Below are 20,603 nucleotides of genomic sequence, written 5' to 3'. Positions count from 1 at the left end.
TTCACTTCTCTACAATGGTCAAACTCTAGATTTCCAATATTTTTGTGAGGTAAATATAATAGGCTTTGTTATCTACGACTTTTTAAAGATTTATTTATTTATGCATACAAGAGCTGGGGTGCAGACCAAGACATGCGGGGGTGAGAGGATTCACCAGAGACTGAGTGGGGAGCAGTGGGCGAGGCAGGAGAGGTCTGCTGTGCTATGTGAGTCACCTCCCTAGCCAGGAATTGAACTCATGCCACAGTGGCTGCAGATAGCTTCGTAGTGCTACATCTTAACTCCTTGCACCACCAGGGAGGCCACTATCTATAATTTTTGCTTAAAGAATTAATGCTCACCACATTAAGAGAAAAAGGAACCCGAAGATTTTTAATAACTGCCAAATAACAGGGCCTCCTGGGTGGTGCAGGGGTGTAAGACACAGCACTATCAAGCTACTGCCAGCCACTGCAGCAGTTGGGTCCCCAGCGGGCCAGGGAGCTAACACACAGGAGCTCTCCTGTCTCGCCCACTGCTCCCCTCCACAGTGTATTTCAGATCTGCCTCTTCTGCTCCCCACTCTATCTCTGGTGAACCCTCTCACACATACCCCAATACCTCTGGCCTGTACAACAGCTCTTGTATGCATAAATAAACAAATCTTAAAAAAAAAAATTAAAACTATCAAATATTAGAAAATTATTTCCATTAATTCATATTACTCTTATAGCAATTTTCACTTTTCCTTATTCTACAGTCCATCTACCTCTTGTCCAAATCTGGAATCCAAATCAATTAATTGAGTGCCAAATGAAACAGTAATAACAACGATGATGATAATAATAGATTTGAGTGATTTTCTATGTACTAAACACTAACTGATCTATGTGTCTTACTTTAAGCCAGGAAGCAAGCCATTATATAAAAAATTTCAAGATCCCAAATAACTAATTTATAGATACGTAAGCCCAACTCCCCTTTTTCCTCTCTCCACAATTATCTCAGCATTTCATTTTGTATACATACACATCTTGATGGTTTAATATTATTTCAATATGTTTACTCCTTCTTGATACAGCCTTTCATCATGCCACGTATTTTAAGCATCTAATAGTAATTTTGAATTTTATTACACCTTAGCATTGTTTCTATACCAGTTTCATCCATGGAAATTTATAAGTGTTAAACCACTCACAGCCCAGCAGTGTGTCATACACGTTTTATAGTTACCATCTCCCCAGAATGACTTCTCCAATATCTGTTTCAACTACCTAAAATACAGCGCTTACCACATTAGTGACGCACAAAAGATACTGAGTTAGATATCACGGCCTAATAAACCTGCATTCATATTTATTCCAGTTCCTTTAAAGAAAAAAAAAGAAAGAAAGCAGGGTTTCTTTCAATTCTTGTTGAATAACCATAAAAATAATTTTTCATCTTTTAAACCTTCCATTATGCCACAAAACCTAATGGTAGGCTTCTGTTTTTATCATAGAAATTTTCAGTAAAAATTAATATAAGTTTCTTTAAATATTCAACAGGCTTAAGACTGCTTGTAATTCTTCTCAGAGAAAAACAAACAGTGAAACATCCTGCCCTTTGTCCTTTCTCAGTTTTTCTAAGATACTGTGGGAGGATAGCAACAGTAAGGATTCTGTATACTTTACCAATTCACATTTAAGTGCTTGAATGAATTAAAAAGAGGTGTTCTGCAATGCTTTCTTTCACTGGAGTAACACCTTAATGATGAACCAACTTTATCTCCAGATGAGTAGATATCAAAATGATCTGATTAACAAAAAAGAAGCATCTGCATTAATCATTAGTATCTGATCTCATTTTAGGACCTTAGAGAGAGAAAAATTACTTAATTTTATTCATACATCTCCAATGCAAACACCCAGAAAACAGACTCTAAATCTTATATTTATGTAGCACTGTACTGACTGCTCTTTCACCCAGTACCTGACTGACCCTATGAAGTAAGCAAAACAAGTACCTTTAATCCTATTCTAATTGTTAGGCACCTAAGGACCAGAGAAGTTATATAACCAGCAATTGGAAAGACTAAAATTCAGAATCTAGCCTTCTTTCTATATAATTATGTATTTTATTAGTCCTTACACACTGAATAATTTTTTAATTTTACATATTTTAAACAAACAATTGTTTAACAAATTGTTAGCCTATATCTAAATTCAGTGAGTAAATGGAAAAGGAGAATTCCTCTGACAAGAAATTTAGAAATACTTTTAAAATCTAGGTATCCTTCTTTAACACTCTTTTGACCCCCCTAGACATTTAATAAGTATACTTTCTAGCTATATTTTGGAAGGATGGAAATTTTTTTTAAAGATTTTATTTATTTTTGCATAGAAGAACTGGGGTGTAGGCCAGAGGTGTCGGGGGTGAGTATATTCACTAGAGACAGAGTGGGGAAAAAGAGCAGGTGGACTTACTGAAATACACGAAGGGGAGTAGCAGGTGAGAGAAAAGAGGTCTGCTGTGCCATAAGTGGGCCAGTTCCCTGGCTGGGGATAGAACTCAGGCCTTCTTAGTGGGCTGTGGTGGTGATAGCAAAGAGACTTAACCCTTAGGCTACCAGGGAGGCGCCCAAGGATGGAAATTTTAAGGTAAATTTCAAAATTAAAATACAATTTTAATTTAAGATATTTTAAGATATAGTATTCAGTAATAACTGGAATTATTTTTTATATTGAAGGGATATTTTAGATGAGTATTTTCAAAGTTTCAAAATGAAGTAAGCTTGAGAAAAAAGTGAAATTCCCTAATCCACCATCTGACAAACTTTTAAAGATATTAATTACTGTTTCTGCTGCAGTCATCTCAATGGTTCATAATTACAGCTACTACTAAAGACATTGCCTAAGTACCACCAAATCAAAAGAGTAATGATTAGCTATACATGTTAGTTACAGATTATCCACACGTTGTTCTAACCTATCCAATTCCACATTATAATTAACTTTTTCAAATACAATTTTATTAGATAAAATCCTCCTCTAGTATAATTACTCTAATGACCTGGAAAGTTTATGCCTAAAATAATACAATTCATTTTCTCTGCTCAATATATTGCTCAACTTTTAACATCTTTAAAAGCAGAAATATTGCAATTAAAACACTAAAATAATTCATTCAATTTGATTGGTAGGCATACCCTACAAATTTTATCCGAAAAATCATTGTTACTATTCATTCATTACCAGACTGAAAAAAAGCTTAGTATCAAAAGATAACTAACTTTAGTCATTGTATAAACATTTTTTAGGAATTTTTTTCTCTCAAAATTGTTAAAACCCCCAAGTATACAAAATACTTAATCTGCTTACCCGGGGAGGTCAGAGATCTTCTCTTACATTTAGCCTGATCAAAATTTGAAAAATCATACTAAAAATGAAAAAAAAAAAAGACATATTTAATTTGTATACTAAGAATCATTAGTTTCAAAATATTTCCACAGAACTTATATATTAATTACAAAAGCATATTAGAAAGATTAGAGTGAAGAACTGTTATAGAGGCCACTTTAACCAAGTTATGAGTTAACACTACCAATTACAGACAAAGTAGCATTACAAGTCTCCTGATGAGCAGAAGCAGGCTACACATCATTCATATAGTGTTCCTGTCAAAATACATACCCTCTTTCTAATCATGAGGTATCCTTCGAATCCACACTGAGGGACATTCTAATGATGATTTACACTTTTCAGAAATATCAGTATATAAAATTTGAGAAAAGGCTTGAAAATTTGTTTTGAATTAAGGCAACAAAGGACACAACCAAATGCAATGTTCATTCTTATATTGGATTTGCACTATGAAAAAAAATTTACAAAGAATATTATTGAGATAATTGGCGACATAGGAATATAAATTGTAAGTTACAAACTATTATCGTATTAGTCCTGAATTTACTGTGGTTATATAAGAATGTCCTTATAATTTGGATGCCTGCAAGTTACCCTCAAATAGTTCAGGGAAAACTGTGTGCCTGGAAAGGGTGTGAAAACGTGGAGGCGAGAGGGACTGGTAAAGCAAGTGGGGCAAAATGTTAATGGTCAATCCAAACAAAAGGTACGAAAGTTATTTGAATTATTTTTGAAATTTTAAGGTTTTTTTTAAAACTTTTTTTTTTAAAGATTTATTTATTTATACATGCACTGGGTACAGTCAGAAGCGCGGGAGGGTGAGAGAATTCACCAGAGCCAGAGCAGGGAGCAGAGCAGGCAGAAGGACCGAAGTGCACTGCTGAGGGGAGCAGCGGGCGGCAGGAGAGGTCTGTGCGCCATGTGGGACCCTCCTCCAGTGGCCGGGGAGCAGCCGGGGATTGAAACCGGCGCTGCAGAGGCTGCGGGCAGCTTCGCAACCCAGCGCTCAACCGCTGCGCCACCGGGGAGGCCCCTGAAATTTTAAGTTTAAAATTATTTCAAAATAATCTTTACAAAAAATCTCTTTTCAACTGCACTCGAGTAAATGTAACTAAATTTCAAAAATACTTTCAATAATGCCATGGCATGGTTTGTGGAACACAGACCCCAATTTTTAACGGTGCTGACAGAAACCTTAGCTTTCCCACAGGTGTGTCACTTCCCGGCCAGCGTTCACCCGTCTCGGGTCGCTTCCTCCCGCCAGCGGGCTCCCCCGACCCGCGCGCGGGGCGCCGGGCTCGCAGCGGCGCTCTCGCCCAGCGGCCAGCAGCGCCTCGGCCCGGCCCCCTGCGGAGCGCCAGCCCAGGCCACTGCAGCGACCGAGGCCTCACCTCGGCCAGGCCGCCGCCCCCTAGTCCGTAGCGGCTTTTGAGACGCTCCACGGCCAGGTCCTGCCCGGGCGGTTTGACGACCCTCGGCTCCATGGCAGGATTCGGCCGGCTCTGTCTCCCCGGGAACGGAAACCGCGTTCAAACCCTCAGCGGGACGCGCAAGAGGAGCTTGCGCGGCGGACGTGCGTCATGACGTCACCCGCCTCGGCACGGCGCGGGCCGGGGGAGCGCGCGTCTGGCGGCGGGGTTCGGCGCGGCGGAGGCGCCTCCCTGGGGCTGGGTACGAGCTGGTGGGAGGGCGGGGTACGCGGGCGCTCGATGAGCCCAGTGTCTCAGTCTAAGTTGCGAACTCCCTCGTGTTCCAAGTGCTTTTTCCTGTAGGAAGATTGGCGAATTCCCTCACTACTGTGTTACTTGAACAAAAATATTCTCTCCCTGAGTGTCTTAAAAACTTGTTACTCGCCTTTTCCTCAGTCATATCCAGGGCAGCTTACGCCTTACTGGTGTGCCCCCTCAAAGAAAGGGATGCTTAGCCGCACCTCAGGGTGCTCACTTCGTAAAAGGTAGGCGTGGCCCCCTGACCTATGCAACTTGCCTCTCAGTGAGAATGCGTATAAGTGTCCAGGCTGGGTGGTCACCGTGTTACCCAAGCTGTCTCAGGCAGGCACACGCAGGCACACACACACAATCCTTGCCTAGAGTATCCCTCACTTTAGTGTGCGTATGGACATACCACAATACACCCGTTTTTAATACGCGCAGGCCTTTACTAAGACTACAAAAAGCCCAGATATTTCCGTTATTGACCAGTGTTCTATACATGTATAAATGGGCAATAGTAAAAAGCAGTATTAGCAATATAAACTCCCTGAGAACAAGTACTTACTTTTAACAACTTTTCATTGTGCCTAAATCAGTACCTAGTATTTTAGTAGGTGCTCAGTACTTACTTTGGCTAACCTGAATGGTAAAGACTGATTGAAAGGAGTAACTGAATGTTTCTCAAACAGTATTTCCTCAAAGGCATATGTGGACTAACAACTAGATTCTTTGGTTTTTCTTTAAAGTTTGCAAATGCCAAATTTTTATAATATCAGTGTTTAAAGTAGTTATCTGAAATTATTTAAACCAATACTTCTGCCATTAAATAAAAAAGTATACAAATAATGAGTTTTTATTCTACCTTTAAGAAACTTTTAATGAGACCTTAAAAAAACACAATTATCATTGTGGGGTTATATACCACATGAACACCTATGTAACAAAGAGAAATGACAAAGTCCTTTCTTGAAATGTTAAAGTCTTAATTATAAATGCCTCGAGTCACTTTTAAGCATCTTTGGAATACAAATTCTGGAAAATTTAAATTTTATTACCTGATAGCACAGAAATCATAATAAATTATCTAAAATATCGCTAAAATGCACTTGTATTTACTGGGAATTTATTCTAAATTCATGACAAAGGCATTGGCTATCCCAGCTGAAAAATAATAACACACTTTACATCAACTTCTATTACACAGATTTCTAAAGAAGCAAATTCTTAATATTAAATGTGCATATATGTAGTTCATAATTCTCTTCAAGGTTCAGGTAGTTCAACTGACATAACTGGCTTTGTGTCCAAAAGAATTAGTGATAGCATTCCATCATTCATTACTCATATAAACCATGTGGCATTCCTCTCACCCCACTTGACTAGGAGTCGAACAGGTATTTATTATAGGACAGTCTAGTTCCAAATCCCTAAACTAAACAAAATGAGGTGATATCACTGGTAAAAATACAGAACAGAAAACAGTCACTATTAGTGAATGGAATATATAAAGTTTTATACTCTGATTCTTTATTACTTTACATGAGAACATTCCCCTTCTTCTTTAGCAGTTAGCCACCTAACTTTTGACACTAAGTCATTTCCAAATACATTTAGTGTTTATCAAACGTGGAGTCACTTTCTTGGGAGCGCTGCAAATTATGTGGCAGATTGAGTTCACAGGCCCTTAATTGCCCAATTTACTCTGTCTAGTTCTAAAGTGAATAAACAACTTAATGCACAAGTAATGAATTTTTAAAATGTCATGGCTATTAACAATCTCACTTTATTTTTGCTACAAAATTCACCAGAAAAAGGTACTGCTACAATCTAGTATATAAAGCAATCTTTAACCAAAGAACATGGTATAGACCTTCTTAAAATATTCATAATTTATCACAATAACTGCAAGGAAAAAATCAAGTTCTATCAGAACCAAGCTGCAGTTTGAGGTAGTAGAAACAGATGACAGAAAAATTTAAAAAAAAAAAAAAAAAAAAAAACCTCAACTTGTTTAAAATGTAAAAATTAATTTAAAGCCATTGTAAGGGCACAGGAAGCTAGATAAAAGAAGGCAGTCTACTTGAAAAGTAACAAACTATACAGAAGATGTATGGATTATAGAAGAGCACTTTGGTTAAGTCTCTATCCTCTGTGGCTCTAAGCATTCATAAATGAATATGCAAAATGAATACACCAGTAGGTAAAATACCAAATATATTTCAAATCTAAAATTGTAATTAACCAAATTGTGGTCCCTTTATTCAAATAATATATGCACATGCATGCAGGAAGTCCAGTATCTTAAAGGAATTAAAATTAAATTGCATATATCAATTCCTTCAATAGTTTGAGAAGGTCTATTGCTTTTAACAAGTTTAGTATTATTCCATTTTAATACAGATATGTCAGGAGTACATAAACACAAGTACACCTGAAATACACCAGTGTTTAAACTTTTATTTCACACCATGCAAGGTTAATTATAACACATTAAAAAGTGACAACAGCTATAAGCTGCAATTTTACATTTATACATTGGAAATGTCCATTTCAAAAGCTGAACATAATTGCCATTTTTTTATAACAGCTAAGCCTCAATTCAACTGTTTTACAGGTAAAATTTACTATGAAAAACAATGATTTTATATCTGTCCACATTCTGTGATAATAATTCTTCGACTAACAGACCCTTTAGGAGAACCAAATGATTCTATCTTTTTCACGGTATCCATGCCATCCTTAACAAACCCAAATACTACATGTTTAAAGTCCAAATGTTCTGCTTTTTTCAGTGTTATAAAGAATTGAGAATTATTGGTATCCCGGCCTCGATTGGCCATAGATAGTAATCCAGGACCAGTATGTCTCACATTAAAATTTTCATCTTCAAATTTATCTCCATAAATGGACCGTCCTCCTGTTCCATCATGTTTGGTGATATCTCCCCCCTGAAAAAAAATATTTCAATCAATAGGAATTCTAAATCAAACATTAAAATATACACAGAACTTATCACTAGTGTATAAAATCAGTGTTGTATACTTTTCTACACTTCAATTGTGATATACAATTTATACTTACTTGGCAAACAAAATCTGGAATTACTCTGTGAAAAATGGAGTTCTTGAAACCAAAGCCCCTTTCTCCAGTGCATAGTGCTCTGAAATTCTCAGCAGTGTGAGGAACAATGTTTGAAAGTAATTCCATGGTTATACGTCCCAGAGGTTCATCATCTGCACAAATATCAAAAAAGACCACAGGATTTGTTTCCTTTGATAATTCTGCTGTCAGCGATACCTGTCCTTTCTGGAGTTTCAATAAATTCTGTTGACATTCTTCAAATTTTTTCTTAAAACAATCAGCCATTTCCTTAGTTTTAAATCTTACTGCAAGTTGTTCCACTTTTGCTTCTCCATCTGTTAAACAAGAAAACAAAGGGAGAACTTAGCATTAAAATAGCTGCTATATTTGTAATGGATTTTTTAAAAGTCAAAGAAATGAAAAGTAGTATTTGAATGTAGAAACTCACCAGCATAATCTGAGGCAATCCAAACTAACGCATTATTGGAAACATTTAAGGGTTTTAACTCCATTGTTTTGGTAATAACATGGTTTGCACACACTTTAAAGACCTGGTCCCTTCTCATTAGGATCCGATAGTAATTCTTCATTGTATGCCAAAGAATCTTTATATCTCCAACACCGCGTTCCTTCCACTGACTGACATCTCGATCCCATCTATAGAGTTTGGCTCTCTCTCTAAATAAAATTTCTTCATCTTCTTCTCCAGATTTTACTTCTACCTGTGATAGCAGGTGAAATTATAAGTTGCTGCTAATAACATATTTAATAATAAGTTTCAAATACCCAAATTCTTTAAGATACTATCTTTGTAATGACATCAATTTGAAGTTTAGTGCCAAGATAAATAGTAATGCCATAGGGCTAGGAAAACATCTGATTCAGATGAGGCACTACAGACCTTATTTGTCATTAAATATTTTTCTCTTATGTAGTATTCTTTCTTTTGAAAATTTAATATCTTCTTTTATAAATCTGGTGAATTCTCTCACCCTCCCGCGCTTCTGACTGTACCCAGTGTATGTATAAACAAAACAAACAAATAAATAAAACATGCCTCTATAAAAAAACAAACAAACAAACAAAAAAAAAAAAAAAACCAATTGAGTTTGAAAACTAAACAACATTCTTATCCAAAAAGTAGTTTACTTTATCAGGCAACATTTATTATAAATTAACAAAGACAACAATATATACTTAAAGACTAAATTCTAATAAAGAACTAAGTCTCAATCCGTATATTCTCAATCTGTATATATGCAAAGAAAGCTGGCTCCACAAATAAAGTCTGTGTTAAGTTTTAAAAATAAAATGAGAAGTTATTAGTAAAATGCTCATCCTGTAATTTTTACCTCTGGTAGTGACACTATTGGTTCAAAATGGATATCTTCATTATGAACTACTTCTTCATCACTACCATCTTCATCTTCGCCAACTTTACTGGCTGGTTGTGTTCCAAAAACAGTTGCTCCAGTATTTGCCCACTGGAAATTTTTATCTGATGAATAAATAAGAATATTTAAATGGTAGTGCATAAATGTATGTGTATGTATGTATGTATGTATGTATGTACATGTATATGTATATATAGTTTTTAAATCCTGTTCCTGTCAATGTATCCAGTAAAAACTTTCAAAATTTTATTATTCCGCCAAGTTTAACTCCTGTAGCGAGTACACTGTACATTTAGTACTATTAATGCTTGAATATACAAAGTTAAGATCCTATGAGCCTTAAGTAAAATGTATGAAACTATTGAAGAACATTGTCATAAAGCAAGTACTTAAAGGTACCTACCTTGAAACTCTGAAAACTTATTAGCTCAGCTCTCAAAGGCAGTTTGTTTCATAAATATTTTATATGAAAAACAATTTTTGAAACTAAAAATGTTCACAAAGAGGTCAAATTTGCTACTTCTGTATTAGAGCAGCCTAAACACCTACTTCCAACTTCTCTACCTCAACTTCTTCCTGAAATATCTAACTAGTGATAGAACTCAAAATATCTTGGCCAGAGCATAACAGGTGACCTTGGGAGTTCACTGACTCCAACTCTTCTCAGGGATTTTTCAACACCAGAACTGTTAGGGATGAAAGGTTCCCCATGTCTATGCAGAGGAATAAAGACTATCGTACTCCACATGACATTTTGGAGACGGCGAAAATTAAAAACTCTTCATCCCTAGGGCTATGAGATGATCCACCCTACTAAGACATTTCCAAATATCTTAGAAGGAACATCTCCCTTAACTTTATTTGCTGATTTGCCTTACTGAAACTCTACATCTGGTGCTAAAAACCTGGAAGGCAACAAAAAGGCTACAGATCATTTACAAACTTAAGTGAGCACACTGAAGAAACAATAAAGCAAAAAGCTAACTGATATGTTAGATTTAATGGGGAGGGGGAAAAAAACCTTTAAAAAAAAAAAGAGGACAAAAATTCTTAAGCAAATATTACAAAGGAATGTTCTGAAAAAAAGAAAAGCACTACCTCTGGTTACATGGAGATTACTGAAAACAGTAATCACAGATCTAGATGATACCCAGGCTTGGGGCTCAGTAACTCACTCAGGAGTTTCAAAGCAGGGAAATTTTTAACATTACTCCAAAGAACCCTAGGGGGCATGGCAGAAGTTTTCAAAATTCCCCTAAAGCAATGTCTCTTTAACACCAGAGCACATAAACCACACCAAGAGCTTTGAAAAAATACCAATGCCTGGAGTATCATGGCCAGAGAGTCCAACATAATTATCAAGTAACTTTAACTTTTTAAAGCTCCCAGAAAATTCTAGTATGAAGAACTGAAAATCACTGCTCTAAAGGCACCCAGAATAAGAATTTATACAATAAAAGTATAATCAATGTAAATTTCATAACAGCGCTAGGAAATAGAACAGAGGAAAATTCCAGTGTATATGAGTTTAATGAAAACATTGAAATATCTGAAGGAAGTATCATAAAATAGTAATAATTAGTTTTCATAAGTATCAAAAAAACAGGCATACACTATGGAATGACAGATAGATCTGCGTGAATAGAATTTTTAGAAGAAAATGAGTAAAGGGGGAAAAAGGAAAAAAAAAATGAAACCCAAAATAGAGAACTTAAAAATAAATTAAGAAAAAGTAACCACCACAGAAATAATATATTATTAAAGAATACAGAAAAATAAATGAAAGACTCCTGAATTTAAAACAATCAAAATATATTTTCTGAGGTAGGACAAGATGGTGGCATAGTGAAGATACTGGGCTCATCCCCACATACTCACAATTAGATTGCAGAACAAAGCCAGTAATTCCTGAAGGAAAAACAGACAATTCTAGCACACACTAGTAATAACATACAAAGGAAGATGCCAGGGCCTCCCTGGTGGCGCAGAGGTTAAAGTCTCAGTGCTAATGCCAGCCACTGCAGCAAGAGTTCAATCTTTGGCCAGGGAGCTGAACCCACATGGCACAGCAGACCTCTCCTGTCTCGCCAGCTGCTCCCCTCAGCAGTGTATTTCAGTAAAGCTGCCTGTTCTGCTCCCCACTCTTTCTGTGATGAATCCTTTCACTCCCTCCACCCACCTCTGGCGTATACCCCAGGTCTTGCATGCACAAATAAATAAATCTTAAAAAAAAAAAAAAAAAAAAAAGGAGGATGCCAGTGAACTATGGAATGTGCAAAGCAGGTAACCCACCTATGTGGTGAGCCCCAGTGATATGTAGGGCCCTGCAAGCAGCAGAGTAAAACTGGCAAAGCCTTTACATGGCAATTCTTGGCAGACCTGGGAGAAAATCTGGAAGCAGATTTCCTGTAGTAGGTCTCCACAAACATGCACACAGGCCTTGGGAAGCTCCATGATGGGTCCTGGAAGCAGCCCCTCTGGCAATAGGTCCTGTGCAGAACTCAGCAAGCCCTAGGAAGGTCCTGGAAGTAGCCTTCACCATGGGAGATGCAGCAGACCTGAGTGGACCCTGGGATGGGACAGGGAAGCAGGACCACTGTAATATTCCTCCATGGAACCCAGAAAGCCCCAGGGAGGGTCCATGAAAGCAACCCAGACTTGGTAGGGCCTGGTAAGCAGTGGAGTAGATCCTGCAAGGGGAGATGACATGACAGCCTACCTAGGCTAACCACAGGGCCTAAACAGACAGGCTGTGGGTTCTTGGAGCAGAAAGCCAGAGGGACAGAGTTTGGAGAGCTAATCTCAAGGACAGAAGTGGGACTGATTATTCCTTGGTCAGTAGAGACCAGAGTAGACTTCAACAGATTTAACGCCAAGGAGATTCATGCTACATTGAACAGGAGATGGATAAAGAGAAGAAGGTGAAGGTTGTAATCTGGAGTAGGGGACACCAGTGCAGATTGGTCAGTTCAGCCTAAGGCTCTGGGGAGACGGGAGCAGAGGTTGTGTTTAGGACTACTCCCTTGAAGGAAGGGAAAACCTTGTGGTTCCATCGACGCTCCACCCTAACCTGTTGACTGAGCATCTACTAAATAGATTTGAGTACATACAAAAACCAGCAAAGGTCAAAATAAATGAAAAATTAAATATATTAGAAACAATAATAAGGAGACCTTAAGTAACAGAATCATCACACACAAAAATATTACACATAGTAATATAGGACCTTAAGAAAGTATGACATCACAATGTGAGAATGACTCTCAGAATCCAAACACAAAAAGATGGATGATTCTATCTCCTTATCAGAGTTCTGAATTGCTATAATAAAAAAAAAACTGACAGAAGAAAACTCAAAAGGAAAATGAAAAAAATACAAAAGGACTCAGAAAATCTAATCAAAGAGACAACAAAATTCAGATATATTAAAAATCAATGAACAGAAAATAAAAATTGAAGCTTTAAATAGAAAATAACAGAAATTCAGGAGGGAAAGAGCTCAATAAATGAGATCAATAACTCTAGAAAGCTATGGAAGAACAGGTTAAACGGAGGATCAAATCAGTGACCTCTGTGATAATAATGCACAAAGGGCCTAAATGGAAAAGGAGAAATGAGATGTAAAAAAATTAATAAAAAAGAAGTAGGAACTTAAGAAATATCTGACACTATTAAGAAAACCAACGTAAGAATAATGAGTATCACAGAAATGAAGAAAGCGGTTAATGTGAACAGACTCTGTTCAAGGAAGTAATTGAGGAAAATGTCCCACATCTGGAGAAGAAACTGAATATACCAGTCCATGAAGCTAAAAAAGAACACTTGGTTACTAAATGCAACAGGACCTATTACTGGAACCCAGCTGCCTCAGCGGTGGAAGGTGGCAGGAGCAGTGGTGTTCTTTCAGCCTGCTGCTCCACCACAAGTCAGTCGTGGCAGTTGCTCCTCAGAGCTCAGTGACTGCCTTTTTGTCAGTCGTGACAGTTGCTCCTCAGAGACCTTTTATATAACAGTATACTTCCTGAATCATGGAATGGACCAATCAGACTTTTGTCACCAGGACCCAGCTCTCACAAGTCAGTTTTGGCAGTTGCTCCTCAGAGCCCTTTTACATAAAACACAGTTCCTGGGTTGTGGAATGGGCCAATCAGATGCTATGGGCTGATTAGTAAATGGTCCAACCACCCACCGGATTGAAAAATGGTCCAATCAGACTCATGGGTGGGGCACCCTGAAAAAGGGTCAGAGGGAGCTGAGCGGAGAGAGAAGATAGAGAGGACGCCAGCCCAGAGACAATGCCAGTCCAGGAGACGACGACGCCAGCCCCTGAAGAGAAGATGGTTCCAGCCTCCAAAGAAAGAAGAAAAGAAGCATCCAGCAGCTAACCTCCGAGAAGAGAAGAGAAGCCAAAGGACTCTGTCACCGACTGGGCCTTGGTCCTGTCTCTGACATTCCCTGGAAGGAAAACCAAAGGCCCTGGGCCTGGTGTCTCAAAGAGCTGTTAACACCAGGTGTCTCTGACACCACCTCTGCGGCACCAGTAGTGGCATCCCTACTGTATGGTGCTGTCCAGCATTCCCTGTGACTGGTGACCATCACTGAGCTACCTGGGTGAGACAGTCACCACTTGCGAATACAGTGAGCTCTTTATTTCCCCTGTTTGGAAAATAAATCCTATGGTTGTTGTTCCTGAAATCTAAGGTCTCTTGCAATTGTGTGCACAGGTAAGAACCCACAGACAGTGACCTGTCCTCTTATCGGGCACTGTCCTTTGTTAGGCTATAGCTCTTTGTTTTAGGTTTTTGGCGTTTAGGAGTTTTTTGGTGGCTCTCTGGTCTCAGAGCCTGGGCAGGTGGGTAGCGTCCCATCCTTCCATCTGGCCTCCTGCCTTGTTGCCCTTTTGTGTCCCTCTCCACCCCTGTTTCAGATCTACACTAAGACACATAGCAGTGAAACTGGCAAGAGTTCAAGACAAAGAAAAAATACTGGAGGTGGCTAGGTGAAAAAAGCAGCTATATATAATGGTATTCCCATCAGGCTTACATCAGACTACTCATAAAATATGCTTCAGGAAGAGAGAATGGAATGATGTATTCAGAACACTCAAAGAAAACACTACCAGCCAAGAATACTATGTCATGCAAGAATCTCAGATACAAGGAAGAAATAAGTCTTCCCAGACATACAAAAGCTGAAGGAGTTTGCAAACAGTAGGCCTCCCCTACAAGATATGTTGAAAGGAGCATTCCTATCTAAAAGTGATGAAAATCCACAAAAAATTAAATAAGAAAGATAGAACCAGAAAACTAAAGATAAATGACAGTAGAATAGATCTAGGGCTTCCCCGGAAGCTCAAGGGATTAAGTCTCAGCACTATGAAGCTATCCGTAGCAGTTGCAGCATGAGTTCAATCCCTGGCTTGGGAACTAACCCACCTGGTGTAGCAGACCTCTCCTGTCTCACCTGCTGCTCCCCTCAACAGTGTATTTCAGTCAATCCACCTATTTTGCTTCCCACTCTGTCTCTGGTGAATCCTCTCACCTCCACTCTGGCCTACACCCCCAGCTCTTGTATGCATAAAATACATCTTTAAAAAGATACATTAAAAAAATACATCTATATATCAATACTCACTTTAAATGTAAATGGACTCAACCAATCAATCAAAAGGCACAAAGTGGATGGTTGGATCAGAAAACAAAACCCAACTTTCTGTTGTTTCCAAGAGACCCATTTGAGCTCTAAAGAAAGACAGGTTCATAAAAAAATGATCCTACAAGCAAACAAATGGACCCAAAAAGGGCAAGGCAGCCATATTTACATCAGATTAAAAACAACTTCCAGTGAAAAAAGGTACAAGAGACAGGATGAACATTACACAACGATTTAGGGATCAATACATTAGGAAGCTTAACACCAATATACATCACCAAATGAAGTAGCACCAAAATATATAAAACAACCATTAGCAAACCTAAAAAAAAAAACAAAACACAGTGGCCACAAGACAATAGTGGCAGAGGACATCAATATCCGACTTTCATCAATGGACAGACCAGCCATAAAGAAAATCAACAAATAGCCTTAAATGAAGAATAGACCAGAAGAACCTATATTAGACATTTATAAGGTACTATACCCTCAAAAAGTTGAGTACACACTCTTCTCAAGCACACATGGAACATTTTCCAGGATAGACCACACATTAGGTCACAAAACAAGTTTGTCAATAAATACATTAAGACTGAAATTATATCAAGTGTCTTCTCTAATCACAACATAGTAACTGGAAATCAACCACAATGAGAAAACAATAAAATACTCTAATAGGTGGAAATTAAACAACACACTACTGAATGAGATAATCAAAGAAGAAATGTAAAAATACCTGGAGACAAATGAAAATAAAGATGCAACCTACCAGAGCCTATGGGACACAAGCAAAAGCAGTGTTAACAGGAAGTATACAGCAATACAGGCCTACATCAAGAAACAAGACAGATCTCAAATAACAACATTACACCTTAAGAATCTACAAAAAGAACCAATGAAACCAAAAGCCAGTAAAAGAAAGTAATAAAAATGAGAGAACTAAATGAAATAGAAATCAAAAGATTCAATGAAACCAGAAGTTGATTCTTAGAAGAAACACTAAGAAAAAGAGAGGAATCTAATAAATAAGGAACAAAAGAAAGATTACAACAGAGACCTTAGAAATACAGAGAATCATAAAGAGACTACTATGACTATCTTTAAGCCACAAGCTAGAAAATATGGAAGAAATGACACAAATTCTTAGAAGCATATACCCTTCCAAGACTGATTCAGGAAGAAATAGAAAACCTGGACAGATTGTAAGCGAGAACACTGAAATAGTAATCAAAAGCTCATAAAAAATAAAAGTTCAGAACCAGATGGTTTTACTACCAAACATTCAAAGAGGAAATAATTCCTAGCCTTCTCAAACTTCCAAAAACCTGAAGAAGAGGGAATGCTTCCAAGCACATTTTATGAGGCCATCTTTACCCTGAAACCAAAAACCAGACAAAGACATCACAAAAAAAAGAAAACTACATGTCAAAATGTCTGATGAACACAGATGCATAGCAAACCAAATTCAATAATACATTAACAGGATCATACATAATAATCAAGTGGGATTTATTCCAGGGATGCAACTATGCTTCAACACATGCAAATCATTCAATGCAATTCAACAAACAGAATCATAAGATTGTATCAATAGATGCAGAGGTGTTTGACAAAATTCTGCATCCATTCAGAAAAAGTCTTAGTAAAATGGGGATAGAGGAACATACTTCAACATATCTAAGGCCATACTTGCCAAATCCACAACTAGCATCATCAGGTACATGAGAAGGATGCCTACTCTCACCACTGCTGTTCAACATAGTATTGGAAGTTCTAGCTAGAGCAATTAGGCAAGAGAAAGCTATGAAAGGAATCCAAATTGAAAAAGAAGGAAAACTATCCTTTGCAGAAATGCAAATCAAAACCATGACATACACCACACTCCTGTGAGAACGGTAACCACCCCCCTCAAAAAAAAAAAAAAAAACAAAAAAAACAGAAATAACAAATGTTGGCAAGGTTACGGAGAAAAAAGAAACTTCATTCAATATTGGTAGGAATGTAAAATGGTCCTGCCCCTGTGGAAAAAATAGTATAGAGGCTTCTCAAAATATTAAAAACAGATACTTCACTCCCAGGTATCTAGCCAAACAATAGAAAACCACTAATTTGAAGGAATATAAGAGCTCCCATGTCCAGCATGGGAGCAATATTTACAATAGACAAGTTATAGAAACAATCTAAGTGTCTTGACGACAAAGCACTAGATTAAGAGGTGTGTGTGTGTGTGTGTGTGTGTGTGTGTGTGTATGATGGACTACTACTCAGCTATAAAAAAACATGAACTCTTGCAATTTGTGATAATGTAAATGGGACTGGAGGGGACACTAAGTGAAATAAATCAGAAGGCAAAAAGACAAATATGACAATTTCAGTCATGTGGAATATAAAGGGGAAAAAAAAGGAATTGATAAAACAAAACCAAAACAACCTTAGAAATATGACTACAGAATTTAGGTTATTAGAAACGGAGGAAAGGCAGGGATGAGGACAAAGAGGAGAGGGGAGTCAACAGGTGAAAGGAATATGGATGCTTGGATATTGGGGGTTGTGTGGTAACATATATTTCAGGTGTGAACCTATTCCTCTAAATTATATACAGCTTTGTAAATCAATGCTAACTCAATGAATAAAAATAAACCAACCAAAACACAAAATTTTTGCGAACAAATAGGTCCATACAACGCCAGGAACAAGTTTAGACAGGAGTTAGACAGGTAGTAGGTAGGTAGGTAGGTAAACAGAAAGAATTAGATGGACAGAGATAGATACGAAATAATAACAAGACAAAACCACCCACATTCCAGTGAGATTCATGACATCTTTAAACAATTAAAACTGGCTCCAGGGAATTTACAGTTTCGAATACTAGAAAGTGACTGTTAACATAATCTCAAATAAAAGAAGCATTCAACAAACAAGAAAACTAACAATAAAGAAGAGACAAAAATTTAAAGCAACATGAAAATCACAAAGAATTGATAAAACCCAAAGTTACTTCTTTTAAAAGACAAAGCATAAAGTCCAGAGACTTAACTACAAAACAAAGGGAGAAATATAGTTATAAAGTAGCTAAGTGAACTAACTCACTACTGTAAGTGGTGGTGAGCAGTGAATATCAATGGTCAATTCTTAAACCAACCCTTCCTCATGAGTTTTCAATCTTGCCAATTTAACACTTCACTGTACAGGGCCTCCCCGGTGGCGCAGCGGTTGAGCGCTGGGCTGCGAAGCTGCCCGCGGCCTCTGCGGCGCTGGTTCGATCCCCGGCTGCTCCCCGGCCACCGGAGCAGGGTCCCACATGGCGCACAGACCTCTCCTGCCGCCCGCTGCTCCCCTCAGCAGTGTACTTGGGTCCTTCTGCCTGCTCTGCTCCCTGCTCTGGCTCTGGTGAATTCTCTCACCCTCCCGCGCTTCCGACTGTGCCCAGTGCATGTATAAACAAACAAACAAATAAATAAAACATGCCTCTATTAAAAAAGAAAAAAGAAAAAAAAATTTTTTTTTTAAAAAAAAAAAAAAAACACTTCACTGTACAATACTGATAGTGTAGTTTGAAAAGGTTACACTGAGCAACAGGCAACACATTAACTTGTATTTTTTTTTTTTTGGTAGATAACTCTCTCCACTATACGACGATATTGTTGACTTATCCTGACTTCAGGCTACTTAATAGATTAAAACAAAAATAAGGCACTTCACAGCTGTGAAGCTATGAATTCCAACTTATCTTCAGATATTTTGTAAATGACAGGAACTCTAAAACAACTGTAAATATGTCAGAGGGAAGAACACCATTTTTTATTAATCATGTAAAATTTATTCCACAAATCAAACATTTTATACAAGGAACGATCTAGAGCCTCCCTGGTGGCGCAGGAGGTTGAGAGCTGCACTGTGAAGCTGTCTGCAGCCTCTGCAGCGCAGGTTCGATTCCAGCCAGCCGGAGAGAATCCCACATGGCAAAGCAGACCTCTCCTGTCTCGCCCACTGCTCCCCTCAGCAGTGTATTTAAGTACATCTGCCTGTTCTGCTCCCTGCTCTGTCTCTGGTGAATCCTCTCATCCTCCCGCACATCTGGTCTGTACCCCGGTTCTTGTATAAAATAAATAGATCTTAAAAAAAAATCTAAGCGGGGCTAAAATCAAATATATTGGGTTGTCGGGAAAAGTCATGACTTTTTTTTTTGTTTTACAAGCAAAAAATGCATCATGACTTTTCTGACAACCCAATTTCATATTATCAAAATGAGAAAATATGTGCCAATAAACATAAAATAGTCAAGGAAATGATTTCTTTTCTAAAAATGATGCCAAAGTGGATTAATAGAAATAACACTAGAAAAGACAGGAAAGCTAACCAATTGTAAAATTAGCACAATCTTATAGTAAAATCCAATCAAAGACACTACAAAAAGAGAAAATTATAAAATCACCTGCTTTAAATAAACAGATGCAGGGCCTCCCTGGTGGCGCAAGGGGGTAAGCACCGCAGTATGACACAATCCACAGCCTCTGCAGCATAAGTTCGATCCCCGGCCGGCCAGAGAGAAACCCACATGGCGCAGCAGACCTCTCCTGACTCACCTGCTACTCCCCTCAGCAGTGTATTTCAGTAGACCCTCCTGTTCTGTTCCCTACTCTGTCTCATGAATCCTCCACCCACCCCGCCATCTCTGGCCTATACCCCAGCTCTCATGTGCATAAATAAATAAATCTTAAAAAAAAAAAAAAAAAAGATGCACTAATTTTGGGAAATCAACAAATCAAATCTAAAGTATAAGAGAAAAAATGTACCATAATTAAGGTTAGTTACTCAAAAACTAGAAAGATATTCCTGGCTCAACTTGACTTACACTGATTTCAGAGAAAATTCCTATGACTATATTAATAAATGTCAAAAATAGAAAAATATGAGACCTTCCTAACAAAAGTTACAACACTGTCAAAAAGGATTATTGTTTTCAGTTGTGCTTAACTCTAGATCATTAAAATCTCTTTCTTATCTTACCTTTAGAACCAAAAGCAAAATCCCCAGAATTACTGGAAGCCAAGTCTGCAAATGACAGCCCTGTGCTACTTCCAAATCCAAATGAAACAGCTTTGCTTTCTACTGGCAAAAGGAAAGGAGTAATTTAGTATCTCATTTAACGCATAATGAACATAAAAGCTTTACGCGGTACCCAAAGAGAATGGGGGTAGGACTCTCCACAGAGAGGGTTGGAAATCAATCATGGAATATTCTGGTTATTTCTCTGAAGAAAGTTACAAAGTATATCAAATTCTAAGCTTCTTCAGTATTATGTTTACAGGATTATTCTCAATGATGAACATTACACCAAAAGCATGCCAAAGCTCATTTTTGAAAAATGAAACGTGGGGCTA

General features: G+C 37.8%; 2 protein-coding genes across 16 annotated transcripts in view; both read right to left on the bottom strand.

Moving 5' to 3' along the window:
* The window catches only part of CCDC138 (coiled-coil domain containing 138), a gene marked incomplete at both ends in the record, with an annotated part of 133,592 nt that extends 128,728 nt beyond the window's left edge, over nt 1–4,864 (bottom strand). For all 7 annotated transcript variants that reach the window (XM_084236033.1, XM_084236034.1, XM_084236035.1 and 4 more), the window contains 3 exons: nt 1,653–1,773; nt 3,339–3,396; nt 4,772–4,864. In XM_084236033.1, the coding sequence (XP_084092159.1) occupies nt 1,653–1,773; nt 3,339–3,396; nt 4,772–4,864 (272 nt within the window). The remainder of the gene's footprint in view (nt 1–1,652; nt 1,774–3,338; nt 3,397–4,771) is intronic.
* A 2,870-nt stretch (nt 4,865–7,734) lies between these two features.
* The window catches only part of LOC311172126 (E3 SUMO-protein ligase RanBP2), a gene marked incomplete at its 3' end in the record, with an annotated part of 72,068 nt that continues 59,199 nt past the window's right edge, over nt 7,735–20,603 (bottom strand). For all 9 annotated transcript variants that reach the window (XM_084235295.1, XM_084235287.1, XM_084235288.1 and 6 more), the window contains 5 exons: nt 20,230–20,331; nt 9,526–9,671; nt 8,622–8,895; nt 8,174–8,508; nt 7,735–8,040 (listed from right to left, as the gene is read on the bottom strand). In XM_084235295.1, the coding sequence (XP_084091421.1) occupies nt 7,735–8,040; nt 8,174–8,508; nt 8,622–8,895; nt 9,526–9,671; nt 20,230–20,331 (1,163 nt within the window). The remainder of the gene's footprint in view (nt 8,041–8,173; nt 8,509–8,621; nt 8,896–9,525; nt 9,672–20,229; nt 20,332–20,603) is intronic.

This window comes from Talpa europaea (assembly GCF_964194135.1).
Source record: "Talpa europaea genome assembly, chromosome: 6".
Lineage (NCBI taxonomy): Eukaryota > Metazoa > Chordata > Mammalia > Eulipotyphla > Talpidae > Talpa > Talpa europaea.
This window is presented reverse-complemented; position numbering and strand designations above follow the sequence as displayed.